General features: G+C 57.1%; 1 protein-coding gene across 1 annotated transcript; it reads left to right on the forward strand.

The window, feature by feature from the left end:
* Window positions 1-206: 206 nt before the first annotated feature.
* GRID2IP (Grid2 interacting protein) lies at window positions 207-27909 on the forward strand. Its single transcript, XM_064673578.1, has 21 exons — window positions 207-666; window positions 7880-8134; window positions 9610-9695; window positions 10098-10167; window positions 11427-11521; window positions 12412-12595; window positions 13900-14170; window positions 15505-15661; window positions 16809-16903; window positions 17352-17469; window positions 17833-18155; window positions 18326-18739; window positions 19555-19642; window positions 20540-20617; window positions 21353-21549; window positions 21999-22154; window positions 22945-23031; window positions 23540-23669; window positions 24626-24744; window positions 25177-25341; window positions 25865-27909. The coding sequence occupies exons 1-21, from the start codon at window positions 653-655 to the stop codon at window positions 25934-25936; spliced, it is 3174 nt and encodes a 1057-aa protein (XP_064529648.1). The 5' UTR covers window positions 207-652; the 3' UTR covers window positions 25937-27909.
* Window positions 27910-27979: the final 70 nt, after the last annotated feature.

The following is a 27979-nucleotide window of genomic DNA, read 5'->3' on the forward strand; positions in this document are numbered from 1 at the left end:
GTGGGGCGATGCTGGGGGCGATGCTGGGGTGATGCCAATAAGGGTTCCCCCCGATCCCCCGGCCCCGGGCAGCTGCCCGAGCCCCGCTGTGGGCACACGGTGGTGGCCGCGGGTGTCAGTGTGTCCCCAGCCAGGCAGAGCCAGCGGCCGGTCCGTCCCCGTCTCCCGCTGACCCTCGCGCTGGCCTGATTGGATCTTCCCTCTGCACCAGCTGTATTTATTTTCGGGCTGTTGCTGCTGCCGGCTGTCCTCCCTCCCTGCTGTCCCCTCCCTGGGCTCCCCCCGGGCTTTAACGTGCTCCCTGCAAAGTGCTGCTGCTCAGCATAACCCCAGACCCCCCGACTCAGCACACAGATCCAGCCGGTGCTGCAGACACGTCCTCGAGCTGGGCTTTTCCAGTACTGGATTCTTTTTTTCTTTCTTTCTTTTTATCTCAAATGGATTTCATCCCATTTGCCCAGAATTAAGCTCCTGCAGATTTTAATTTGCTGACATTTTTTCATCTGCTTGGTTGTGGATAGCAGGGATAATGCACGTGCAGCGCCGGGTCCTCCCCGCTCCCATCCCCTGCCCATATGGCTGATGTGTGTAGGCAAAGTGCACAGTTGTAGTTCTGCTCAAGGATGCTGAAATCCGGCTGCCAGGGGGGAAGATGAGCTGTCTCGGGTGAGTAACAAGCGCACCGTTCCTGGGAGCGAGGGCAATGGGTTTAAATCAGGTCCATTCTGGAATCTAGCAGCTCCTGGCACCACAAAAACGAGGGGTGCTGGAAGTTAATTAACTCTTATCATCCGTGTTGGCTCAGAGCTGCTCTGGTCAGGGGCTCTGCCGGGAGAGGGAAGCTCTGATTTGGGTTATTCCATCACCTGCAATGCCAGAGGCTGGGTCTGGCCCCGGGTTTGTCCCCTCTGCTCCCCTCAGCCATGCCGGGGCTGTGTGTGCCAGGATGTGTGTGCCAGGATGTGTGTGACGGGATGTGTGTGCCGGGATGTGTGTGCAGGGACTGTGTGTGCAGGGCCTGTCTGTGCCCCACACCAGCCTGGGGGAGGGTTATTTTGGGCAGGTCGGGGTCCCAGGGGCGTGCATCTCTCAGCGCTGCTCTTATTTCTGAGCTGGTTTCAAAGCAGGGCAGAGCTGCGATTCCAGCGGCACCGGCTCTGCACCCAGTGCTCTGCAGTGCTGGCACAACCACCCCAGGGTTCATCCCCGGGCTCTGGGGGTCAGAGTGACCCTCCAAGCCGAGTGGGACAGTGGGATCCCCCCTCTGGCATCTCCCAGGGCTGCAGTACTTTCCCACCCCGGTGTCCTGGGCACTGTCTCCCGTTGAACAGCATGTTTTCCCAGCAGTACCAGAGATGCACCAGCCTCTGGCAGCACCATTTAGGTTAAAAACATCTGTTTGCAGCAGGATTGGTGGGAAACACAGATCCCCTCCTCCCCACCGACCCACATTGCTGGTGAATAAACCACCGGCAGTGATGGTTACACAGATATTGTCCTGGTAACCTGGATTGGAACAGGGGGATGTGTGTGACATCCAGCCCTTCACCCTGGCCACATCCTTGGGGGATAACTCTGGGGCTGTTTGGACTGTGAAATGTTGTCTTGGATCTCCTGCAAGTCCTGTTGTGCTTCAGTGCTGCAGGGAGGATAGTTGGGGGCAGTTTGTACTTCACTGCTTAGGCTGTGCTCCGTTTGCTTCCCGAGCAGCCCCTGCTCCTGCCCCTTTCTCCTTTAGGAAAGCCAGAGGGTGCCATGATGGGCTGAGGTGAGCAGCCACTTCTGATCCCCCTGACACAGACGAAATTGCTGCCCATCAGGGGTTCCCTTATTATGGGAGCAATTCCACCGAGTTCCTGTTAATAACACTCCCAATCTATTTGTCTCAGCTTGTTTTGCACGGCAATAAAATCACTTGGCGTGTTCCCGTATTAAACTACTCCAACCATCTGTGACCGTGCCTGGGTAAGAAATTTCATTGTAGCCGTCAGGATTTATATATTATGGATTGTGCTGCTTCCCTGCTTGTCACCCCCCCTCCAGATACCCACTCCTTCAGGGCTGGAGGGAGCTTCCCGGCTCTCTTGGATGCCGATGCAGCATGTGTGACCCCCCGAGCCCCTGCTGCTGACAGGGACACTGTCCTGCTGTCCACGGCCCCAGCACTCCCACTGAAAAGCCACTGGCAGGACAGTAATGGAGGAAAAGCAGCTCTTGTTTTCTTCCATTTAAAAACAATCCCTAATCTGATAGCCCAGCATATGCTCAACTGCCCAAAAAAAAGGGAATTAGGGCAGCAGGGAACAAAACGTGCTACCAGCGAGACAATTGGGAGTGAGTTCCTTTTTTATTGGTGGAGTTCAAATAGGTCATGACCAAAATGCCTCAGTGCAAAATCTCCTGATAGGAGATTAATTTCCTTTGTCAAATCAAACTCTGGCTGGGATGCAGATGGGATCAGCATGGCCTGCCTGCACCCTGCTGGAGTCACAACTTTTATTTGGGGAAGTGGTTACTTGGTCCAAGTTTTCCAGTGTCTCGAAGAAAACAGGAAAAGCTGCTTTTGTGCTGCTGTTCCAGGCAGAAAGTCGGGGGGGGGCAGCAGGTGTGGTCTGAAAAGTGGGGGTGACACAGGTCCCTGCACCCCAGGGTGCTGGTGTGGGACACAGGGTACACACGGGCTGAAGATGGCCCTGTGTCTCTCCTGTTGTGTCACAGGGGGTCTGGGGACCTGTCTGTGAGAGTGGGGTGGCCTCGAGCCCCATCTGCACCCACTGACCTGGCCACTGTCCCTGATACCTGCGGGGCGATGCCAGGCAGGGTGGAAGTTGCAGAAAAGGTCTTTCTGGGGTTTCTTTGAAGGTTTGGTGTGTCCCCAGCAGCTGTGGGGCTGCCCATCCCTGCCAGGACAGGGACAAAACCACTGGCTCTTGGTGCACAGTGTGGTTTGGGCACAGAGACACAGGGTTTGAGAGCACTGCAGGGCGCCAGGGCTGATAGGGAGGGGGCACCCCCAGCCAGGCACGGGCTGTGGCACTGCTTCAGGGGGAATCTTCCATCAATCGCTACTGGAGCTGGTGCAGGGATGTGTCACCTCCCCAAAAGGTGTCAGGGGTCTTCAGCTGTCCCCAAGGATGAATTGGGTGGCCAGGAAAGGGCTGTGAGGGGCTCCCAGCCCCAGTGCATGGCCACTGCATCCCACCCTGTCTGCACTCCCGGGCGGAAAAGCACCTTCATTCTTCTTTAATGATAATGACAGTCCCATCTGCAGAACATCTGCAGCCAGATGAGTGATTATGGAGCCTCCCAGCACGGGGATAATGGGATAGCAGCCCCCGTGGAAATCACAGCTCCGTGCTTGCTGCTGGGCTGGAGCAAGTCCCACTCATGCAGGAGGGTCTGGAGGCACCACATCCCCCCGGAGCTGTGGGAGCTGTGGGAGCTGTGGGAGCTGCTGGTGCTGGAGGCCAGGGCGAGGCTGTGACCCCCCTCCCGTGCACGTGAGGTTTGAGAAGCAGAATTTGAGGTACACAAGCAGAATTCCTGTTCCATGGGTAAAGCCAACAGGCCAAATTTTAGCATTTAGCCAGGGCAGAAGGGCTTTTCCAGACCAGTAGCTGATTCCATAGCACAGTTCAGACATAATCCGAGCATAGCTCAGTGTTTTAATCCACCCTGGGACGTGTTTTTCTGCACAACTAACAGAGTCAAGGTCAGGTCTTTGCTAGTTGTTTTGAGGCTAAACCATACATTTTTCATTTTTCCTTCCTTTGCTGCTACCTGGAGATTGTATCTGATGTTGGCAGTTCTGGGAAGCTTCACATCCTCTTCATCAAACACCAGTGCTGCGCTTAAAGATGGCGTTATTTAAATTAGAGATGGGGTTTTATCTTTTATTCCTGCTGCAAAGCACTGCTGTGTTACCCTGGGGGTAAAGGATGCTCCCTGGGGGGGTTTGGGCCCAGGACTCTGGTCCTGATGCTGATCCCGGTGCAGCCTGGCAGCTCCACCTCCACACCCACATCCACACACCCGCCGCCGTTTGCCTTTAAGGTTTCTCACCCCTTACAGCAGCACGTAATTTAAACAGAAGCACTTTAGAAGTCAACTAATTAGCACCAGGGAGGCATCCCCCCGGAGTTCGGCGCCGAGCCGTGCCCTCCTTTCTGTTACGAGATCCTTCCAGCTGGAAATCACAGCGACTGCAGTTTTTAGGGAAAGAGAGAGGGCTGGTGCCTGCGAGCCGGGGCAGAGCCGGGCAGGGAGGGCAGAAGTGGCACCGAGGGCCGGCGGGTACGGACGGAGGCTCTCGGTCGATGGTAAACCTGCACCTGGCACTGCGAGGTGGCGGGAGCCAGGCGAGGGCAGGCAGGGCTGGGCCCAGGTGGGTCGCTGGCGCTCCGGCCCGTCTGGCTGCGGTCCCGGCACCGCGGGGGTGCCACTCGCCAGGGCGGCACCGGCTGGCGCGGGTTGGGTTCTTGGATCCGGCCGCGTCGTGGGCGTGAGCCGAGGCTGGGGCTCAGCTGCATGAGGATCTGAAGCATCTCCCTTTTGTTCCCGACGCACCCTGACAAATGGGGAAGGACCGGAGTTTCTCTCGGCATTTTCGGTACGTGTCCCTGCTCCGCTCCCCCGCGTGGGCTCCGTGGCCGGGGGGGTGCTGGGAGAGCCTCGTGCCCCGCGGGCATCCCCACGAGGGCTCTGCTCTCCGGGGCTGTGGGGACCCTGCTCTGGCACCGGGGCAGCCCTGCCACCGCCCCGTGCCCACCGTGGTGGTGGCACAGGCTGCTGGGGGGACTCGAGCGAAGCTCAGATGAAAAATTGGGGTGGGGGTGCTGGGGAGCAGCAGGAAGAGCCCATCTGGGCCTGCTTTGTCTCCGTGGCTGTAGGCCAGCCAAGGGGTGGGGGGTGAGGAGGGGGCTTGGGGTGCTGGGTGTGATGGAGCAAGGCCCAGGGACCCCTCGCTCCCAGCCTGGCTGAGCACGAGCTCTGAGCAAACCTGGGGCATCTTCACCTGCCCCAGCCAGGGCTGGAGCTGACCCTGCTGCCCTCCCAAGGGAGCACATCCTGCTCCAGTGAGGCTCAGCATCCCGGGGTGGGGCCGTCCAGGTGAGCTCAGCACCCATCACAGGACACGTGAGTGTGGAAGAGGGGATTCTCCAGAGTGCTGGGCTGGGAAATTGGGGAGCCAGCTCCCAGCAAGGGTGGGCTGCAGGAGTGGGACTGTCTGCCTGGGGGTGGGCGGCCAGTGACCCACCCGGGAGCTGGACAATAGTGAGTGTGACACAGACTGAGATGTGTTTGAACACGTCAAAGGGAGCCCTGAGCAGAGCTGAGCCCTGGGGACGGGCACCGGGCACTGGCAGAGGCTTTTCCAACCCACAGCACTGTGCCACTGTCCTGGCCTGGCTGCTTTGGGGATGGGGTGAAAGTGAAGAAGGCTGGAGTCTCTGGGGCCTCTCCTGGCCTGGAAAATGCCCTGAATCTGTGTGTTGGAGCAGACTGAATCCTCCCGAGCAGGTGCCAAACCGCTGCAGAGGAGGGCTGGTGCCCTGGGGCTCAGCACACCCTGCACGGGCCAGAGCGGGCAAAGGGCTGCAGTGCCCAGGGATGGGGATGCCTTTCCCATCCCTGCTCCAACGGGAAACAGAGCCAGGGCTGACCTGGAGCACCCCAGGAGGAGGAAGAGGTGCATGAGGTCAGTGCTCTATGGCTCTGCCGCTGCTCCCGGGCTGACCTCCACAAATGGGGTGGGTGCATCCCTGCTCCGTGAATCCCGGTGGGATTTGCTGGAAGAGGGACATCCTAGCTGGGTGCTGCTCCTCCATGCCATGCCAATGGGCAGAACCAGGTTTATCCCATGGGATAGCAGGATTCTGCAAAGCCCCAGGCACCACCTGCCCTGGGCCGGTGCTGGTGTCAGTGTCAGTGCTGGTGCCAGTGCCAGTGTGTGCTTCAGGGGTGGTATCCTGCTGGAACTGAGGCATCCACTCTAATGACTCCCCACGTGCTATCTTTGATGGGTCCCTTTGATGCACCAGACCTGGGCACACGTTTTGGGTGTTGGCACCCACTGAATCACAGGGATCAGGGAAATCAGGGATCCCCGAGCAGCACAGGGCCATCCAGGTTCTGCAGAAGGGAACTATTTTGCATGTTTAGTGGGATTATTTGTAGTCACTCAGCTGTCTCCTTGCTGAGGCAGCGTTGTACCTGGAGCACTAAGGCAGTGGATGGTGCAGCTCGTGTCCTCGTGCCTGGGCAGGGAGCTGTGCTCCATCCTGGTGCCTGGCAGCCCTGTGGTGAAGCAGAGGTTGGTGTAAAGTGGGACAGCTCTGCTGGAATGAGCAGGGCCGATTTAATTTGGCCAATTAAATGGGATTGTGCTCATTTTGCCGGCGAGGAACCCGGACTTCTCCCTGGTGGGCGCCCAGCCTGGGGCAGAGGTGTGGGGGACCCACGTCCTCCCCTGCCCCAGGGCTGTGGCCGCCCGGTCCCACAACTCACATCTGGGAGAACTGTTTGTTAGCACTGTTTCACTCTTTTCTAGTTGCTGCTTAATCACACATCGCCTGGGAATTGCACCAATGTGTTACTTGTTTTAAATTGTTACCAGATGCTCTATGTGAGCATCTGCCAGCCTCGGGTGGCTTATGATCTGTCTTCTCCTCCTGCAGCAGCTCTTGTTTTGAGTTCTGCCTTTTGTTGGGGGGAAATAAAGATGTCCTGGTTCTGGTAGATCTGGGATTTGAAGCCTCCCCTTCCTCCTCCTCTGGCTTCACCCAGGTTTTTGTGTTCCCCTGGTGAAGCTGCCCAAGGGAGCCCTGTGGGATCCCCCCACCAGCCCCAGCCTCTCCAGCCGTGTCCTGCCGGTGCAGCCCCTCGGAGCAGATTCCTCTGGGTCCTCTGACACCAGTTTGGCCCAGTTCTTGCTCCCATGGGAGACATGATCCCCAGGCAGCCAGGAGTGTGCTCGCACCCCAGTGAGGCTGTGATAACACAGGGAGCTCGAGGTGAGGAGCGTTAATGAACCCCACGAGATGGTTTTGTCTAACGAGCCACCACAGCTGCGAGGTGCAGGGAGGGGTTGCTATAGAAACACTCAGAGATAAGGGCTCCTCCTGAAGCCCCTAAATGTGCAAACAGAGGGTAGGGGTAGGTGAGCAGGTGTCAGCATCTCGCTGTTGTGATGGCAGAAGGCAAAAGAAAAGAAGTGCCTCCTGGTGTTAGGGGGTTTACCCCGGCCAAGGTGGGAGTGGTGCCAACGGGGCCCTCTTGCACCCTCCTGGGGTTCTGCTTTGCATCCCCTGTGCACCCCCTGAGCATCCTGGGGGTCTCTGTGGGAGCACAAAGGCCACTTGGCTGCTCCTGCCAGGAGAGGGGAGGTGACCTGAAACAGAGTGAGCTCCCAGTGCTGTCCCCTCGCCTGCAGCATCACCGTACCCACCCCTCCAGCACCAACATCTCCCAAAGGGCACAAGGCTCCTGCCTGGCTGTGGAGAGAGCTGGAATGTGGGGATGTGCATGGCAGGGGCCCAGGATAGCAAAGTCCAGAGCTCCCAGCAGAGTTTGGGGCAGGAGGTGAAGAGCAACACTGTGAGGGTTCCAGAATGGGCTGGGGAAGAAGCAGGTCTGTAGGAGGGGTCTGACATCACTGCCCCAGTGGAGCTGTGCATGGGATGGGGGAAGAGGTGCAATTGTGTCCCTGGTGTCCCCAGCACCCCCGGTGTTCTCAGCCTTGGCATTTACAACTCTTGAAGGACTGGGGTCGAGAGCACACGAGGGGTTCTGCTCTTTCCTCTCCGGGCGTGGCTGGACCTGGAGCTCTGTGCCACAGCTGCCACGGCCCCGCTCCTCACTCCCCGTCTCGTTTCCCCAGGATTTTCATCCCCAAGAAGCACCGGCAGCGCTTTGACGAGGTGGTGTCTCAGAGCCTGATCAGCAAACTGTGCCGCTCCAAGAGCGAGCAGCACAGCAACCGCCTGCGCCGCAGCCGCAGCGAGGACCACCAGGAGCGGCTGCTCGTGTCCACCCGCGCCAGCTCCGTGCCCCGCAGCCACGAGGAGCTCAGCAAGAGCCTGCGCAAGAGCACCTCCCTCGTCACCAGCAGTGTGGCCTCGGGGGCTGCCCGCAGGTAACACCTCTCCTCGGTGCCCCCCCGGGGTCGTGGCAGCACCGCCTGCTTCGGTGCGGAGGGCAGCACGGGGGAGGGATGCCAGGGAAAGGGAGGGGCACGAGGAAAAGGGATGTGTTCCCTGTGAAACCCTCCTGGGATCGGGATGAACAAACACCTCTCCCTCTCAAAGTCTGGGCAGGTTTGTGACCCACCCCGGCTCTGGGACAGCTTTGGGTCCCCTCAGCGTTGCAAGGCTGGCTGGGATGAGCTGAGGTGGCACTAGCAGGCTGAGAGGAGGTGTTGGCTCCTTGCTGGGTGGGCTGCAGGGTGCCCAGCTGTGCCAGCAGGTTCCAGGGTGCCCAGCTGTGCCAGTGGGGTGCAGGGTACCCGAGCAGAGAGCAGGCTGACAGGAGGGTGTAGCCAGGTGGGGGTCAGCCTGTTTTCCCAGATGACAAGTGACAGGATGAGAAGAAATGGTCTCAAGTTGCTAGGGGAGGTTTAGATTGGATATTAGGGAAAACTTCTTCACAGAAAGGATTGGCAACCCCTGGCACAGGCTGCCCAGGGCAGTGGTGGAGTCCCCATCACTGGAAGTGTTCAGAAACCACGTGGATGTGGCACTAGAGGACATGGGTTAGTGGTGAACGTGGTGGTAGTGCTGGTTGATGGTTGCATTTGATAATCTTAAAGGTCTTTTCAAACCTTAACAATTCCATGATTCTGTGAGTCTATGGCTGGTCCTGCCCTGCCCCAGCAAGTGTCTGGGTGTGAGGCCGTGGGAGGAAGGACGGACAATCCCTGGAGCACAGGGATTAACCCACTTCCCGTGCCCATATGGCCAGACCTCAGCAGCCTTGGAGGGTGCAGAGCCCTGGCTGTGGCTCCTGCTCTGATCCAGCTCCGTCTCACCAACAAGAGAGCAGGATCTGGGCAATCCAGGGTGTCTGGCTCCAGCTAGCCTTCCTGCCAGGATAATTTCCATGTGACTTGTCCAAAACCCATTTCCAGCACAGTCTCCCTCCCTGCCAGCACAGGATCTTGCTGGTAATGCTGCCTTCCCCCAGCTCCCTGCAGGAACAACTCCCAGCTCCAATCAGCCTCCCAGCAGGGAGATTTCCCAGTGCTCCTTCCAAAATTTCCTAGAGGAATTTAATTCCTCTCACATCAGCCTATGAGACCTTTGCTCCCTAAACCACATTGTCCCTCTAATTCTGTGTAATAAAGAATCACAGACTGGAGATATCTATACCTCTCTCTCTCTCTATATATATATATATATGTCCTTTAAATATATATATATTTAGCCCACATTCCACTTTAAAACAACATTTGAAAGACTTTGGTATCAAAGGGGACCTTGTGGGGATACTGGGAATGTTGGGGACTTGAGCACTCAGGAGACACCTGGGCTAACAGGGTTGTGGAGGGGCTGGGGAAGGAAACAAGGGCCAAATCTTGGACTCTCATGTCCCATTTGCTTTTTTGTCCTGCAGAACCGTGCGAGTTTATAAAGGCAACAGGAGCTTTGGCTTCACACTCCGTGGCCATGCCCCAGTGTGGATCGAGTCTGTTCTGCCAGGTAAGAACAGTTCTAGCCATGGGATTCAAAATCACTTATTGATCCCAGCTCTGAACTTGAAATGTGAAGTGCTGTTTACCAGAAAAGAGCAAAAAGGACTTTTCCAAGGCTCCGTGATGGAGTTTTCCCAGTGGAATAATGAGCATCTTTGATACAATTTAGTTTGGCTTCATCCACTCCTCGTTTTGAAAAGTGGAAAGTGTGTGTTCAGTGAATGTCCTGACGTGACACCAGTGTTCCCAGTGCAGGCTGGGTGCTGGCACCCAGCTGAGTGAAGGGTCCCAGGACACCCAGCAGCAGTGGGTGCCCTGCCTGGGGTGTCCCTGGGCATGGCTGGGGAGCTGGGACCCCCTCCCAAGCAGGTGCCTCCAGCTGAAGCCCCTCCTGTCCCTGTGTGTTTAGGGAGCCCGGCAGAGAAGGCTGCTCTCAAAGCTGGAGACAGGATCCTGTTCCTCAACGGTCTGGACATGAGGTGAGAGCTCTGCAGGCCCCCTGTGTGAGGGGCTGGGCTGGCAGGGGCTGAGCACACGTGTGGGGTCACTCCTGTGCCCCAGAAATGAGAGCTGCTGGGCCTGGAGAGGTGTCTGCTCTGGTGCACAAGGGGTTTTGCCCCGTGGGGACATTTACTTTAATATTCTTTTACCAAATCTTGCTCTAAGAGTAGCATTTCTCTCCATCCCTGCTCCTCCTCTGATTTCTCTGTGCAAATAACAATGTATAATGCAGGACAGTCTGTATAACTGGGGTCCTGACTGCAGCCCAACCCTAGACCCCAATTTGAGCCTCTCTGAGTTAATCTGTATGTGTTAAACACCTGCTTTAGAAAGCAGCAGAGCACCATTCAGCTCATGAATCACTCCCAGGATGGGATCATAAGCTTAAAGCCACATGGGAATCACATTTTCACCCAGAAGTTTATTCTTCTGTATATTATTTGTGCACCAAAGCAATGGAACCAGAGGGGCCCTCACCAGCTCAGGGCAGCAGCCCCTGTGTCCTTGATTGGTCTTTCTACACAAAAACCAAGAGCAAAGGGTTAGAGGAGGCTATAGGATAAGAGAGAGTGATGAATATTTAAAGGTTAAACATCTGATGCTGCTTCTGTCAGGGCTCAGGTTCTCATGTTTCAGCTGATCCAGCAAACTGTTGGCTGATGCAGCATTGCCAGAAAATAGAAGAGATGAGTTGAGGGTTGTCCTCTGAGCCTGTTTTGGCAGTCATTGTCCCAGCCCGGCCCATACCCTTCTCCAAGGGCAGACCAAGATTTTTTTGCCTACAAAATTACACTTTATATTCACCTTGCATTTTCTTATCGTGTGGAATTAGGACAGGCAAGGAGAGACCCGCAGCACTGTGTCACTTAAAGGAAAATTCATTTTCTGGGTCTGGGTGTAGCTGAACACTGGCTTCATGTGCCATGAGCTCCACAGGAGTCCCTGTGGTTATTCCTCGGGGCAGGTAGAGCGAGGAGACCACTCCTGGGGCATGATCCAGGCTCTCTCTCTCTCAGAAGCTCCTTCCTGTGCAGCTCAGGTAAAAGCAAGCAAAGACTGAGAGAAACAGGGGAATCACAGCAGGTCCCAAACATGGCTCTGAGCAGCACAAGGAGGCTTTTCCAAGAGAAATGAAGGCAGCTGCAAGCTCCTTCTCCCTGCTGCTCTCCTGGGAGTGCTGCCCACAGTGCTGCCCACGGGGACAGGCGGCACTGACCCGGCTCTGCTGTGCCCACAGGAACTGCTCCCACGACAAGGTGGTGTCGATGCTGCAGGGCAGTGGGGCAATGCCCACCTTGGTGGTGGAAGAGGGGATCGTCAACATCTCCAATGGTAAGAGTGGGGAGGAGGGTCTGGAGCGGCAGAAAGCCCACAGCAGCTCCTCAGCTCCCGCTGCAGGAGGAATTGCTGAGCACCTCCACAGGCTCAGCAGGTTTCAGGTGCTGCCTGGGGGATGCTCCTCTCCCCAGGGCACACAGCCCTTGCTTTCTGGGATCAGGCTGGATCTCAGGCTTGGCTGCTCTCCAGGAGGGCTCATCCTGCTGTGTGATTGTCCTTGGTGTCCCCTGCCAATGTCCTCTCTGTGCAGTCTGTGCCGTGTACTTGGCTGCAGTAACCCAACCCTGTGCATCCATGGTGGCTGCGCAATCCCATGGCTGTGGATGGGCTGTGCTCTGCAGGATAATTATCCTGCTGCTGGGATCAATAATTTACTCGCTGCTGGTGAGGAGTCAGCAGGAGCTGAGGGTGTCTGGGGCAGTGGGGTGGTGTCAGCAGGACCCCAGCCCAGGGCACAGCGCGGGCGCTGCTGCGGTTCCAGAGCCATGTGGAGGCAGGAGGGTCACTGTGTTGTTGGGGTGCTGCTCCACAATGCAGAGACCCAGGAATTAGGGACTGGCTCTTCCCTCTGGAGCAGCAGTGGACTGCCCTTAGTCCCACATTAGGAGCCTTGGGATGCCAACTTGTTTGCATGTGTGCCAGAAACAAAACCCAGCAGCCCCCTGCTTCATACAACCACAGAATCCCAGAATGGTTCGGATTGGAAGGGACCTTAAGGATAATCTCATTCCACCCCACTGCCATGGGCAGGGACACCTTCCACTAGACCAGCTTGCTCCAAACCCAATCCAATCTGACCTCCTTCAGAGTACAGAGCCAGTGGCACTCAAACTGCTCCACTGCCCTCAAAAGAAACCAAGAAAAGATGGAATTTTTTTTTGCAGACTCTGACTCTCCTGAGTCCCCGAGCAGCTCCTCCTCCCTCACCTCCCTGCAGTGGGTTGCAGAGATTCTCCCCTCTAGCATCAAGATTCAAGGAAGGACCTTCACGCAGCAGCTGGAGCACCTGCTGACCCCACCCGAGCGTTACACCATCTGCAAGGCGCTGGAAGGCTTCTTCCAACACCGGTAACTCCATGGCAGCTCCACTCCTCCCGTGCTGGTGCCCAGCCCGTGGCAGTGCCCGGCCAGAGCTGGTGTCAGCAGAGGCAGAGCTGGCTGGGGGTCAGTCACAGCGAGCTCTGCTGTCCCCAGCTGGGTGTTCCCTGGTGTGTATCCGCAGGGCACGAGCCCGTCTCTGTCCAGTGTCCCACCTGAGGGCAGGGCAGATCCTTCAGCTTTTCAGGTTAATTCTGTCACCCCTGATCCCTTGGTCCCCCCAGTGCAGGCTCTCTTGCTGTCCAGCTGTCCCTGACAGCCACAGATCCTGTTCCACCTCTTTCAGTAAATCTCTCCACGTTCATCTTTGTCTTCTCACTCTTCTCAGCATCTCAGCTGCAGCATTCCCTTGCTGGCAGCACGGGAATGGCTGTGGCTGCAGAGCCCTTGTCCTGCCATGGAGCACATGCCCCCTGTCCTGCTGCAGGGATCCAAACTGATCCCCTGGCACACTCTGGATTTCAACAGTGACCTTGTTTCCTGCCTTTGCTTGGTCTTCCAGCAGTGTTTTACTGAGGCCTGTCACAAAATCATGGAATGATTTGGATTGGAGGAGATCTTAAAGGTCTTCCAGTCTCACCTCCTGCCATGGGCAGGGACACCTCCCACTAGCCCAGGTTGCTCCAAGCCCCGTCCAACCTGGTCTTGGACACCTGCAGGGATGGGGCAGCCACAGCTTCTCTGGGCAACTTGTGCCAGGGCCTCCCCACCCTCACAGGGGAGGAATTTCTTCCTGTTGTAGGCTGTTCTATCCTCCTCCCTGGATCAGGTGCTCAGCTCTGCTATTCCCAACAGCCCTTTCCCCATCTTTACAGACCACAGAGCCAAAATGAGATGAAAATCTTCAGCCATGGGAGGCTGCCAGCCCAGCCACCCTCCCTGGTGCACTTGCCCCTCAGCCTGCTTACCTGCTGCTCGCCAAAATTCAGGTCTTTCCAGGGTTTCTCTTTGCTTTCTGGTGCTTCCTCACCCTTCCTACTCAGAGGATAATGGAATTGCCTAGGCTGGAAAAGCCCTCTGAGACCATTGAGTCCAACCATTCCCCCAGCACTGCCACCACTAACCCATGTCCCCAGGTGCCACATCCACAGGGCTTTTAACCCCTGCACCTGTGCTGTGAAACCATCGGTTCGTGCTGGAGGCTCCGAGGTGATCCCGCAGCCCAGAGCCCGGTGCAGGCGGGCTGGGAGGCGCCGGAGCCCCGGGAAGTGCCGTGGTGGGACCATGCCCTGGGGATGCACTCCCTGCCCAGCCCTCTCTCTCCCGTTCTGCAGGAACATTGACACTCTCATTGTGGATGTGTACCCGGTGCTGGACACACCGGCCAAGCAAGTCATCTGGCAGTTTATCTACCAGCTGCTGACGTACGAGGAGCAGGAGCACTGCCAGCAAAAGATTGACAGGTTTCTTGGGTACAAGTCCTTGGCAGGTGAGAGGAAAGTCCTTGTGCTCCGAGATGGACACGCTGTGTCCCCCCATGTCCCGTTGCACTGGGAGCCGTGTGGTGTTGGAATGAAACTCTGCACTGAGAGGAGGGGTGGCACCTGAGAGGGTGTCTCTGGGAGCAAAGGCTTTTGGAAGCTGTTCAGGTCGTTAGAGGTGAGGAAGTCCAGGAAGGGAGTATCTGGTTTAAGGGCAGAGAGGTAAAGTAAGTGGTGGCACAATGTCCCTGGGGATGTTCCCAGCAGTCACACAGGCATCCGTGGTTGGAGGAGGTGAGGAGTGAGGTGCTGCTCTCCCAAAAAGACATGGAGGGCAGTTGGTGATCCCCCTTCTCCCTGGTCCTCCTGTCCCCTCACCATCACCTGGTTCTGTGGCAGCACAAACCTGGCAGCAGTTTGTTTGCTGAGGGCAAATTTGTAGTGAAATGTCTAATCTGTGCATTTGAGCCCTTAATTGCTTCCAAATTCTTCTGCTCTCAGCTGTTTACATTGATGTGTTCATTTTAGACTCAGTGAAGGTAAAAGACATGTTGCTTGAAGAGAGACTTTTGGAGGAACACAGTTATTTTAGCAGTAAACACCTCCAAGTCCTGGTGCAATCCTGCCTGTTGTGCATGGAACCTGTGCTCCTGCACCCTGGGTTTGCACTCTCAGACACCTCTGCTTTGTGTGTGCAGAACCATGGCTCAGCCTGCATGAGGGGCTGTAGATTCCCAAGGATTTATTAGTGTATAAACGAAGAAGTTTGCAGCTGTATTTCAGGAATACAGACCAGGTACCCACGGCCAGGGGAGGAGGGAAGCACGGCAGTAAGTCTCTCTGTACCAAACTGTTTCAGGCTGGAATTGTTCCCAATTCCAGGCTGGTCCCTGGCCCCTCCCAGTTTCTCAGGTGAACGGGGCAGTCTCTGACCATGAGAAGTTCTGGTCGTTCTGGTCCATTCTGTGTGTCTGTGCATGGAAGTGCACTGCCAGAGATCTCTGAATTTGGGCTGGTCCTTCTCCCGGGCTCCCAAACTCCGGCGATCTCTGGTGTGTGTGCCAGGCTGTCCAATCCCAGGAGATGCTCCTGTACCTCCATCCTGCTGCAAGCCTGAGCCTCCCCGAGCTGCCACCCTGAACTGCACGTGGACAAGGCACACACAGCGTGAGGCAGCATTCCAGTGCTGGCCCCGCTTCCCTCTTGTTCCGTGAGGACAGGAAGGAGTTTGCTGAGACCAGCTGGAGTTTCATGTGCCCCATGAGCTGGTCGATGCCAATCCTGCTGGAAAAAGTGGTTGGATGTCCCATCTCTGGGCATCCATCCCTGCCCTGTGCTGGCAGGAGCGTCTGGAACCTGCTCAGCTCCCCAGGGATGGTGTAGGATGGAGGGAGTGGGTACCAGGAGATGGCAGCCCCCAGTCCCATGGGCCTGGGGGGCCCTGTGCTGTGGTGAGAGGGACAGGGGAGCTGTGGGGTCTGGCCCTGCCTTACAGAGGTATCTCCTGCTGCAGCCGAGGCAGAGGTGGAGGATCGGTTCCGCAGCTCCGTCCGAGGGGCCTCCCTGTGCCGGGGCAGCCTCCGGACCCCCCGCCCCGAGGAAGGGGGGGCAGCAGGTGGGTGATGGGGGTGTGGGGAGGAGGGGGCTGGGACGGGGGGGTTGTGCCTAGAGTGTCCTGCTCTGCCCCAAGCCAAAAGCCTGAACTATTCCTAAGCTTGAACAGTGGGAAAAGATGGAGGAAAGGATTGAGTAGAGCCAGCACTGAGGCTTTGACTGGAAATCCATGTTTTCAGAAACAGTTAGAATCATGGAATCATAGAATAATTAAGGTTGAAAAAGAGCTCCAAGATTATCAAGTCCAACCTCTGACCAATCACCACCTTGTCAGCTAGAGCAGAGCTCTGAGCACCACGTCCAGGCATTCCCTGAACACCTCCAGGGACAGTGATTCCACATTGAAATAACCCGAAATAATCAATTGAATAAGACGGGGCTTGGTCTGAGGCTGAACATTGTTTCCAATCCCTTCCATTGCTTGGATGTGAACTGGTCCTGCTGGTCTGAGCCCTCCCTTCTGGGGGACACAGTTTAAAGCTTCCCTGTGAACATTCTAAGACCCCATCAAATTCACAGGGAAAACAGCATTTGTGAAATCCCTGTGAGGAATAAGATCATGGCTCAGGGCCACTTTGAGGCTCTTGATGAACCACATTCAGGGCACAAACCCTCCCTCCCTTCAGAGGACACGGCATCCTGCCTATCCCCCATCTCTCTTGGCTGATGGCAAAGGGCCCTTGGTCTGTGCTCACGGCTTCTGACCACGACCTCCCCACCACGACCTCCCCATGACCTCCCTGCCAGGACCTCCCGGCCATGTGGTGTTCCTCAGCTGTCAGGGGGGTCTGAGACATTTCCCGGGGGAGATATTCCAACCTGAGGAGCCTTTCTGGCTGGGATTAGAGCTCAGAGAGCATCTGACAGCTGTGTGTGCTGGAGGGAAGCTGCTTGGCTGGGCAGATGTTCAGCAGCTGTGGGGAGCAGCCCTGTCCTCAGCTGCCCCGAGGGAAGGGCAGAGCAGGCTGGAACTGCAGTGCTGACCTTGGGCCCACCCGCGCCGGTCCCTCGGGACCCCCAGAGCCGGCAGCTGGGGCAGGGAGGTCACTCCGGGTCCCAGTAGGAGACAGGGGGACTTCGATAGGCCAGGGCCGTGGGGAGGGGGGGCACAGGCAGAGGAGTGACTGGTTTGCCTCTTCCTTCCCCAGGCAGTGACACCGTGGAGGTCCCAGTTCGCCTGATCCCTGGAGAGAGACAGGCTGGTGACGGCACATCCCTCCCGGAGACACCCAACCCCAAAATGGTGTGATGGGGGGGGGGGGGGGTGGAAATCTGGGGAAAGCTCTGCTGGTGTGTTGGGACCATTGCATCCATGGGGAGGGCCAGCACTTTGATTCCGTTACTGTTAACACAGGAAAGCAGGAAAAAGGGAATGGGGAAGGATGTGGGTAAATACCTGCTGACAGTGTCCCTGCCTTGGAGCCCATCTCTGAGGTCACTTCCCTGGGCAATTAGTCACCTTTAATGAGGCTGGTGTCTGCCTTATTAACAGAGAGTTGATTAATGAACAGTGAAGGTATTCAGAAAAGCCAGAGTAGCCTGGGCTGGGGTGAAACCCCCCTTGAAAGAGTAAGAGAGGGGGACTGGTGAGTCCGTGGGGGCTGTCCTGTCCTCAGGACACTGCAGGTCTCTGGGGGTCCACAAGCCCTGTCTCGATTCAGGCACGGCAGCAGCTCTCTGCCCTTTCCCAGATGTCGGCTGTGTACGCAGAGCTGGAGAACCGCCTGATCGGCGGCTTTGCTGGCAAGGTGGGAAACGCTGCCCTGCACAGGACATCGCCCCCGGCCCCCGAGCGGGCACCGGCCGCAGGTACCTCCGGCTGCCCACGGCGGGACAGGGGAGCCTGGGGAGGTGATGGTGGGTGCTGCTGTCCAGGCATGTGGAGGAGAAGACAGCTCTTGGCACCTCTCGGTGCCCTTTCCTAATGGAGCAGTGACAGTGCCACGTGTAAGCGCAGTGACGGCTCCCGCAGAGCTGCAGCTGCGGGAGGGCAGCGGGGTGGGTGGGGTGGTGAATCCTGTGGGATTCCAGAGTGCTGCTGTGCAGCGCAGGGCACTGCCCGCGGAGGTTCCCTCTCCCTCTCCCCACATTCCGTCGGGGCAGGGGCTCGTTGCCCCCGGGGGCTGCAGGGCCGCCGTGCAGGACCCTGGGCAGCGCTCTGTCCCGCAGGAGCTCGCCGGTCGGGCATGGGGCTGTCGTGGCCGAGCGAGCCGCTGGGCTCCCAGCAGTGCTACTACCGCCTGCACAGCAGCGTGGCCTCCCCGTGCAGCACCGAGTCCAACCCCTACGTGAGCCTCGACAGCAGCCCGGCCCCGTCCCCCAAGCACCGCCACTACTCGCTCAGCCCTCTGTCGCGACGGAAGAAGCTCTTCACCTTCTCCAGGCCCCCCCGCAGCCGCGACACGGATCGGTTCCTGGACGCCCTCAGTGAGCAGCTGGGACACCGCGTCACCATCGTGGATGATTTCCTCACTCCCGAGAATGACTACGAGGAGGTGAGCGCGGCACGGGGCGTTCGGGGCGTGGGCTTTGATACCCCGACCGTGCAGCTTCTGGGGACGCGTCCTGGGGCTCTGCGGGTGGCAGAGGGGGGCAGGACACCCCGCGGGCCGGGTGGATGGAGGATGAGGTGCCACCTCCAGCCTCTCCTCTCTCCCTCGCCCAGATGAGTTTCCAGGATGACCAGGGCAGCTATGTCACCAACGACGTCAGCAGCAGCGAGTACATCAGCAGCAGCGACGAGGGCAGCTCCCTGACCTACTCCACGCTCTCGGACCACATCCCCCCCCCGCCGCTCAGCCCCCCGCCGCCGCCGCCCCCCCTGCAGTTCCACGACCCCCAGACCGTCCCCACCAAGGCGGAGGCCGCGAAGGCCAGCGCGTCACCCGCCCCCAAATCCCTCGTCAGCCACCTGCACCCCATCCCGCCCCCGCCGCCCCCCCCGCCGCCCCCCCCGGTGCCCTGTGCCCCCCCCCTGCACCGGGGGCTGCTGCACCGCCGCAGCGAGTCCAACCACATGAGCGTCAAGAGGCTGCGCTGGGAGCAGGTGGAGAACTCGGAAGGGACCATCTGGGGACAGGTACGGCCCGGGGGCGGGGCGGGGGTGGGGTCCCAATCGTGCTCTGGGGTTGGTTACCTGTGCGGGCCTTCTTTTCATCCTTTGAATTGTTTGGACCCCGAACTGCCGGGCTGGGCAGAGGCCCTGGAAAGGCTGCAGTGTCCTGGGGGGCACGTGCTGTCCTGCCCTCGGGGGCTGACAGGGTCAGGAGCTGCCTTCAGAGGGGTTCTGCAGCTCTGGGAGGTTTTACCAGTGGGAAACAATGAAGATGGTTGGAGCAGAGTGATGGGAGAACACTGGAGGGGGGAAGCAGAGATGAAGGATGAGACAAAACGTGACAATCCTTTGGCACTGTGGACTTGAAGTGGTGCAGAACTGGCCTCGCTGGGCTTTACCTCCCAGCCTGTGTCTCTCCTGATGTTCAGCACATGGTGTATTTTCCGTGCCCTGAGCAGCAAGGGGGAACCTTCCAGTCCCACAGGCACTTGAAATCTTGCAGATCCCTCTCTCTGTCACTCCAGAGAGAAAGATGTTTTTCCCAGTGATTTTTATTTTTTAAGCCAAAAATTCCAGAAGTTTCTGGAATTCTCATTTTATCCATCAGTGCCCAAGTAGCAAGTGAAGGCAGAGATTCCCTGCAGGATTTCAGCTGTCAGGAGTCAATCTGCATGGCAGTGACCAAGTCTTCAGTCACAGGACAATGTCAGTACCCTGTCCTGTTTTTTTCTGGGGACACAGAGCTTGGTCTGGAGGACAGGGAATGGGCCCAGCACAGGCAGGCACTGTCAGGCTGTTGCCTGTGCCAGCACAGCTCCTGACTCTTCCTCCTCCTGCAGCTTGGGGAAGACTCGGATTATGACAAGCTGAGTGATATGGTCAAATACCTCGACCTGGAGCTGCACTTTGGGACACAGAAGCCCACGAGTAAGTACCTGAGCCCCAAAATAGGTCCTGGTACCAGCCAGAGACCAGGGAGTTGGGGGGAGCTGGGAGGAACTGGGGCTTGATGGGCAGCAAGGCAATGCCTTGTCTGTGACATCATACATGGCATGAATTTGTTCATATTCAGGATTTTGTGGCTGGTGGCACAGTGGATCATTAAGAAAGAGATGGTTTCATTCTCTCTCTTAATTGTCTTTGCTGCCATGACCTGTTTTCTCTCCACGTTTCATTGGGCAGTGAAACTCGGCTGCAGGGTTTCACCAACTGCAGCTCCGGTTGAAAAAGCTGAAAAAGCCATGAAATCATCAGCAGCACTTTTCTTTTTACACACATAATCTGTTGATTTCCCCCAAGAGCTGTGATGGGCACTGGAGCTCCCTGCCTGTCAGCCCCCCATTGCTCTGGCACTGGGGTCCCCTGAAGCCCCACCAGCTGGGGTATCCCACCCACTGGAGTTTCTGGGTGCCACAAACCCAGAGAGGGGGGTCCAGGCTGGAGGTGCAGAGTGGTGGTGGCTGGGGTAACATTCCAGTGGGGTGTCTGAGCCCTCCTGCAAGGGACACTGTGCCCAGCTGCCAGTGGAGGTGGGATAAAATGGGATTCTTTTCAGGGAACACCTTTTTGGAGATATTTCTGGGCAGTCTGGGATTTTCTGCATGTTTCACCTCTTGTTTTACCTTTTTCAGCTCCAACTGAGTCCTCCATTGAGGAGATCTTTGAATCACAGAATTCAAGGATTCCGGAGCCACTGCTGTGTGCAAAGCATCAGTTCTCCTCTCTTTCATTCATGGTTTCATTGCTTTCAGGACAGTTTTCTTCCTGCTGGAGCCGGCTGAGCCTGTCCTTACCCATGATTAAATCTTTCAGTTTCTCTTCCAGAGCCAACTCTCTTGCCTGAAAACTTTAAAAAGAAAGACGTGGTTGAAATTTTGTCCCACAAAAAGGCCTACAACACATGTAAGTAAACTCCAGAGGGAAGGTACCCCCAAAACAGGCCAGGTGGGACCAGGGATGTAGAGAACTGGAAAGGTAAAGGGAAGGAGGCTACATGAGCACAGTCCCATGGGCACAATTCCATGGGCACAATCCCATGGACATGATCCCATGAGCACAGCTTGGCTGGGATGGACTTTTCCTGCAGCCCAGAGCTCCTCCAGACTGGGTTCAGCACCATTAAGGGGAAGAAGTCGCCTTTATGGGAAAGGCTGGAGATGGGATGTGACTCACTGGCTGGGGAGGGAGGGGACAGAGCCTGCATGCCCCCCTGGGGTGAAGTGGGGCAGTGCTGCTTCTCCAGGATGTGCTTTTGGTAGGAAGGAGGGTGAGAGTGCTGGGTGGGACCTACAAGACCCCGATTCCCTGATCCCCTGATCCCTGGCTGTGGGGAAGGTGGGAGTGGGGGTTGTTTCCAGTGCAGCCCACCCTGACTGTGTGGGTGATACAGTGCCCTGGAGGGCCTGCAGGACCAGAGTGGCTCTTAAGGTCCCCTTGCAGCCTCTGCAGGGCTGTGGCAGCAGAAAGCCCTTCCTGTCCCAGTGGGCACATGGAGAAGGCCACCACCCTCACAGGGTGGAGGGACCGAGTTCACCTCCTGTCCCAGTCCTGCCAGGCGGTCTGTCCCCGGCACAGCCAGCCCGGGGCAGGGGTCCCGCGCTCCTCCCCTCCCCAGTGACGTGCCTCCCTTGCCCCCAGCCATCCTGATAGCCCACCTCAAGCTGTCGCACATCGAGCTGCGCCAGATCCTCATGACGATGGAGACGGACCGGCTGGAGCCCTCCCACATCAAGCAGCTGCTGCTCTACGCGCCGGACGGGGAGGAGGTGCAGCGCTTCCAGAGCTACAAGGAGAACCCCGGCAAGCTGAGCGAGCCCGACCAGTTCGTGCTGCAGGTACCTGCGGGCAGGGACGTGCTGCGGGAGCGGGGGGGCTGCGTGTGCCGTGTCCCCTGTCAGCAGGACACCGGGCACGGGGGGGGACGGGGGTAGCTGGTGGCACTGGTCACTGTGACCGCGGGGCAGAGGTGCTCGGGGTGATGCCTGAGGGATCTGGCAGCTCCCGTGAGGGCTGGTTTGGAACTGAAGAGTTACCCCCACGTTTGCTCCCTGGTGAGAGTGACTTCGCCCAGCTCTGATTTACTTTCTATTGCCAAAGTCACTCGTGGATGTGGCTGTGAAACTCCCTGTCCCGTGGCAGCAAACTGGCCCAGCTGCTCCACGTGTCACCTGTGCCAAGCAAGTGCATCCTGCTTCCATGTACAGGGCAACATGCCAAGAAAAGCACCGTGTAGGAGGGATTGTGGCTAATGGGGACGGTCCCTTTCTGCTCCTTTTGCTCCCAGATGCTGTCAGTACCCGAGTACAAGATCCGCCTGCGCAGCCTGCACTTCAAGACCACCCTGCAGGAGAAGACAGAGGAGATCAAAGCCAGCTACGAGTGCATCTGCAAGGCCTCCCTAGAGCTGAAAAGCAGCAAGAAGCTGGCAAAAATCCTGGAGGTCAGAGCAGTCCTTCCTTCCTGAAACAGTCACCATGGGCCCTTAGCACCCCACAGGAGCATCCCTGGGCAGCTGCAGGGCAGCTCCAGCCTTGGGCCCCTCCAGGACCAGCTGGGCCAGGGTCCATCCCCTGGTGTTGGGCTTGTGGGGGTCCTGGCCTCAGGAGGATGTGGGAGGGTGGATCACTGATGGCCACACACCCACCTCCAGCACAGGGAGGGCTGCAGGAGCCAGAAACGTGCCAGGCAGGGCCACAGCAGAGCCCACTGAGGCTGTCCTGGGCTGTGTTGGGGCTGGAGGATGTTTTGGGTCTGTCGCTGTGTGTGTCCCCACACTTGGGCAGCACTTCAGGCAGGTCCCTGGGGATGGCCAGAGCTTGTGCCAGCCCTGCTGTGGTGTGGGCAGGGTCCCCACAGGTGATTTTGGCATCCTGGGACAGGCTGTGCCTGGCAGAGAGAGAACATATCCCACTGTAGCTTGTCCTTGACCCTCCTGAGACGAGCTGCCCCAAATTACTGTCATTAAGCAATTCATTTGGTTTTGCCTTTAAAAAAAGCAGGTGGGATAAATGAGGTCACCATGTGACCAAATGCATTTCCAGAGGAGAGATGAATCTCCTTAGTGGCTCCTGGCCAGTAACCCCCCAACAATTCCTTAAATCCTTGGGGGCAGTGGCTGTCTGCACATTAATGGGTGGTGAACAGGAATTCAGAGCCCCAGGAGCTGAGAAATGGGATGATACAAGTGCAGGAGGTCACCAGCCCCTCATTCCCTGGTTTTCTCTTTGCAGTTCGTGCTGGCAATGGGAAACTACCTGAACAATGGGCAGCCCAAGACCAGCAAAACAACAGGCTTTAAAATCAACTTCCTCACCGAGGTGAGGCAGGGCAGGCTCCTCCTGGGCAGGAGGCACTGCCACTGGGAGCTCTGAGTGCCCCGTGCAGCAAACCTGCCCTAAAAGACCCCTGAGTGCAGCGGCTGCCAGAGGGGGGACGGGGGAGGTGGTTGGATTGACCCATAGGGGTGTCTTCAGAGAGACCCTTATGGGGCTTTGATGCTTCGGTGTGTTGGGGAATCCAACCTCAGGCTGGCCAGAGCCCACAGCTGTGGGGTGGGAGAAGGAGGTTTTCATCCCACGTGGGTTGTGGTGGGAATCCTGAGGGATGGGGGACAGGGGGGCAGCCCTGCCCTGTGGGAGGGAGCATCTCCACGCTGCTGTGTGAACATTAAATGTGCCATTTAACCATTAACCACGTGACATGGCCGGGCACTGCCTTGCACGTGAGCGGGGTGAGCCGGGACCCCGAGGGAGGGACACCCCGAGCATGTGGGGAGACCCACCCCCTGTGCAGGGGCACCTCCTCACTGCTTCTGCTTTGCTGCAGCTGAACACGACCAAGACTGTTGATGGGAAATCCACCTTCCTGCACATTCTTGCCAAATCCCTTAGCCAACACTTCCCAGAGCTCCTGGGCTTTGCCAAGGATCTTCCGACAGTGCCGCTCGCTGCCAAAGGTAAAGGAAGAGAAGCACCTGCAAGCCCTGTGCCTCCTTGCACTGCCTCGGGGTTTGGTTTGGGTCTGGGGTCAGCCATGAGCTGCACAGCGTTGGCATGAGCAGGATGGGAGCCAAAACAAGTGAGGAATAGTCCTGAGTGAGAGGACAGGGTAGGGACCTGCTTCATGGAAAGGGCTGTCCAGCCCTGGCACAGCTGCCCAGGGCAGTGGTGCAGTCCCCATCCCTGGGGGGATTTAAAAGCTATGTAGATGTGGCACTTGGGGACATGGGTTAGTGGTGGCCTTGGCAGTGCTGGGGGAACAGTTGGACTGGATGATCTTAGAGGGCTTTTCCAAACTAAATGATTCCACGATTCTGTGAATTTAAATAATGCTGTGAATCTCTGCAAAGCACAAGCTGCATTCCTGTTGCACACCATTCCCTGCTGTTTGTGAGCAATTCCCTTGGGAATTAGTGCTACAGTGGATAAATAAAGGAGCAAATTCAGGCCTGGAACAGGACACTTCCACTTGAGGAAGGTCTGTACCTGTAGCTTTCCCAGCTGGAGTTTATATCTGGCTAACTGTTAAGTGACACTCCTGTCACTGGAGGCTCCCAGCTCCTGCCACTGTATCACCCCTTGTCCTGTGTCCCCCTGTCCCCTCCCAAGTCCCTGTGTGTCCATCACTGCCCTCGTGCTGGTGAGTCCCACATGCTCCTCGTCCTTGGCACGGCCCAGGATCCTTTTAACATTCTTGGTATCTCTTGGTCTGAGCACCAACAGCTGCTGGCAACGTGCTGATCCCATCAGGACAGTCTGGTTGTGCCTGGACAGCACGGACAGGTTGTGCAGAGCCCTGCAGACACACAGCCCGACCCCCTGACTGACAGCCCACACTCATTGTCTGTGCTCTGCCATGGGAATCAACCCAACCCATGCCCCCAACACTGCTGACTCCTGTCTTCCTCTACAGTGAACCAGAGGACACTGACAGCCGACCTGAAGGACCTGCACACCACGGTCAGTGACATCCAGCTGGCCTGTCACAACATGCCAGCCACTGCGGAGGACAGGTTCGCCATTGTCATGACTGTATCCTTCTGTCACAGGGGCAGGTCACCAGGGTGGCTCAGTGCCCCCCAGGGAAACCATTCTATTGTCTTTGTGGCTCCTTGGGAAGCAGCTGGGCTGTGCCTGGCACCGTCTCAGTACTTTTGGAAAACTCCCTCATTCTCAGCCGGCAGGGAAACAGATTCTGTGGTGCCCACCGGCTCAGCTGCCCCTCTATGGCACAGCCCCAGTGCCAGGGAATGTGCCACAGTGCCAGGGAATGTGCTGGGTTGTCTGTCCCTCAGAGAAGCACCATCAGGGATAGCTGAGCTGCAGCACCTCCACATGTGTGTGTGCAGCACGTCTGTGCTGACACCTGAGCTGGGACCCAGCCACTGATAAGAGGTTGATAAGTGATTCTGATCCGTACCAGATCCACAGAACAGCTGTTTGTCCTTAAGCCAATTCCCTCAGTCCTTCCTGGAGAGTGCCCAGCCTGCCATGCGGTCTCTGGACGACCTGCAGCACAAGGCCATGGAAGAGTTCAGCAAGGTGTTGTCCTTTTTTGGGGAAGACTCGAAAATGACAACTTCTGAAGCTTTCTTTGGCATCTTTGCAGAATTCATGAGCAAGTTTGAGGTGAGCTGAACCTTTCAAAGCCAGCCTGGGGCCCCCTGTGAAGTGTCAGTGAGGTGTTTTACTTGGGTGTGAGCGGTGGGAACGAGATGGGGTTTTGTGAGCACCTATACCCGAGTGTCTGCAAGGGCAATTTTTATAACACTGATAAAATGCAATTTTTCTAACATCCAAGTTGGCTGGCAGGGGTGGGAGGCTGAGGGAGGGCTGGTGGTCCAAGCACCAGCCCCAGGCAGGATAATGAAGTTGATCACAGCATCCCAGAACAGTTTGAAACAGACCTTAAAGCCCATCCAGTGCCACCCCCTGCCATGGGTAGGGACACCTCCCACTAGCCCAGGTTGCTCCAAGCCCCGTCCAACCTGGACTTGGACACTCCCAGGGATGGGGCAGCCACAGCTTCTCTGGGCAACCTGAGTGCCCTGGAACCTCCTCCCTGCCCACAGCAGCCACCCATGCCCCACACAGTCCCTCTCTCTCCCCCCAGCCCGTGCCCCACACTCACCCTCTCCCTCTCTCCCCACAGCGGGCTCTCAGTGACGTGCAGGCGGGCGAGAGCCAGCGCAGCCCCAGGATGACCTCTCCCCTCGCCTGGTGAGGGGCCTGCAGTGACCTGAGCTGCCACAGTTCATTGCCAACAAAGTGCAATTTGCTCCTGTTGAGTTTGGTTGTAAATACGCTGCTGCCACCTGCTCCCACCCAGCAGAGCCACGGGCGGAGGGGCCGGGGCAGGTGGGCACTGAGCAGGCACTGCTGGTGACAGTGGGTGGTGTGAGGGTGAGGCACGGGGACACAAAGGCAAACACTGCACTGGGCTTGATGACAGCTTTTTTAGCATCCTCCATCTCCAGTGGATTCCTGAGTCGAGGATTTCAGACCCATCTGGTGAAACTCCACTCGCTCGAGTTTCCAGAAGAAGTGAACTTCCCCACGTCCCCCTGGCCATGGCCCAGCACGGGGGGCTCTGCCCAGGCAGGCACCACTCGCCCCGCCAGCCTTGGGGCCAGGGTTAAAGCCCAGCCACAGAGTCCCTGGGAAGCCAGAGCAGGTCAGGCAGGGGAGGGGGTGTGGGGGATGAGGAGAAGGGATGCCACCAGTGCCTGCTCCCCCAGGACCCTGAGTAACAATACTGCTGAGCTGCTCTCCAGTCCCTCCCCAATCCTGTCTGCCCTGGAGCAGAGCATGTGGGGCTGGAGCTCCACCTGAACAGACTGTAACAGTGGAACAGACATCACTGGAGGTGATCTGCAGGCTTTAATTCCCTGCCATTGCCAGCCAGTGGCAATGGAAAGCAATAGGACCTTGCAGAACCCTTCTAACATGTCCATGTGGTCCCAAGTACGGATCTACCTACCCAGCTTCATCCCGCCCATCAGCTTTGCTTAAAGCTGTGCCAGAGGCTGATGGATCTTGAAAGCTTCTCAAGAGTTTAACACATCAGCACAAGGCTTATGGAACTCGCCAGCAGCCAGAAATCCCTGAGCATTTTGGTGCCTCCTTGGAAAGCACAGAACCCCTGGTAGCCTGAAAATGAGTGGGAGTCCTCTGCAGCCCCAAGTGCCTCTCCAAGGCACAGCAGAGACAGCAGGAAATGCATCCCCTGCCCTCCTCCAGTCACTTCCAAGAGCTGGAGTCCTGAGTCCCTTTACTGTTCATGGTGACCATCCCAGGGAACTCCCGAGGTGTGCATGTCCATCCTCCAGTGTCCATGTCCTTCTCTCAAGGTGCATGTGTGTCTTTCACTGAGTCTGGCTGTCACTGAATTCCCATGTGGGATGGAGGGGGAGCAGCACCCCATGGCCAGTGCGTGCCCCTGAGGGTGACAGGGTGCCCCGAGAGCTGCTGGCAGCAGACCCCAGTGCTGCTGTGAGACATCACTCTGTGCAAAATGCATCCATTGCCTTCCAAACCTGTCCCGCTCCCACATCCCCCCCATGGCAGTGCCCCAGCAAACCAAGTGTAGGGACCCCCCTCCCCATTGCCAGAGCAAGGGCTCGTCCTGCAGCTCCGCTCAAGGACACGACCACCAACCGGTGCATTATTTCTGGGAGACCTTACGACCATCAAATCTCCAGGTTTTGGTATTTTTTTAAACCCTGCTGTAGAAAGTGAAGTATATTTTCACAAGTGTTCTCCGTTTATACAGCTTTAAGTGCCAGGTAGTGTGTAGCCTTCTGTTCCCAGAGGTCCAGACCTGTCCCTGCCCCGATGGAGGTGACAAGGCCACGCTCCCTCTGCTCCATTTTCCCTCTTGGATGTTGCACACTGCATTCCATTGATTTTTTTCTTTTCTTTTCTTTTTTTTTTTTAAATTACATTCATTGTTTAAACCACCGGAGGTTCTTTGAAGCTGTCATGACAGTAACTGCTGTACATAGATTTTGCTACATGTTGTAACTTTCCGAGATAGTTAGAACTCCAACCCCTTTGGTATTTTTATGTGATATTTTCAAAGAACCAGAACTTCTGGTTATATGATTTGATAATGGGACTCTGTATATTCACAATTCAGTCTCAACCCAACGCCTATGTGCTACTCCCAAAATAAAGCTACTGCCTTCTGCCTCCTGACTTTATGGGCCTCTGTCTTCTGTCCAAAATTGCTGCCGTGATGGTGTGAGGAATTCTGCATCTGGCACTT

Source organism: Pseudopipra pipra, chromosome 16 (assembly GCF_036250125.1).
Source record: "Pseudopipra pipra isolate bDixPip1 chromosome 16, bDixPip1.hap1, whole genome shotgun sequence".
In the NCBI taxonomy this organism is placed as follows: Eukaryota; Metazoa; Chordata; class Aves; order Passeriformes; family Pipridae; genus Pseudopipra; species Pseudopipra pipra.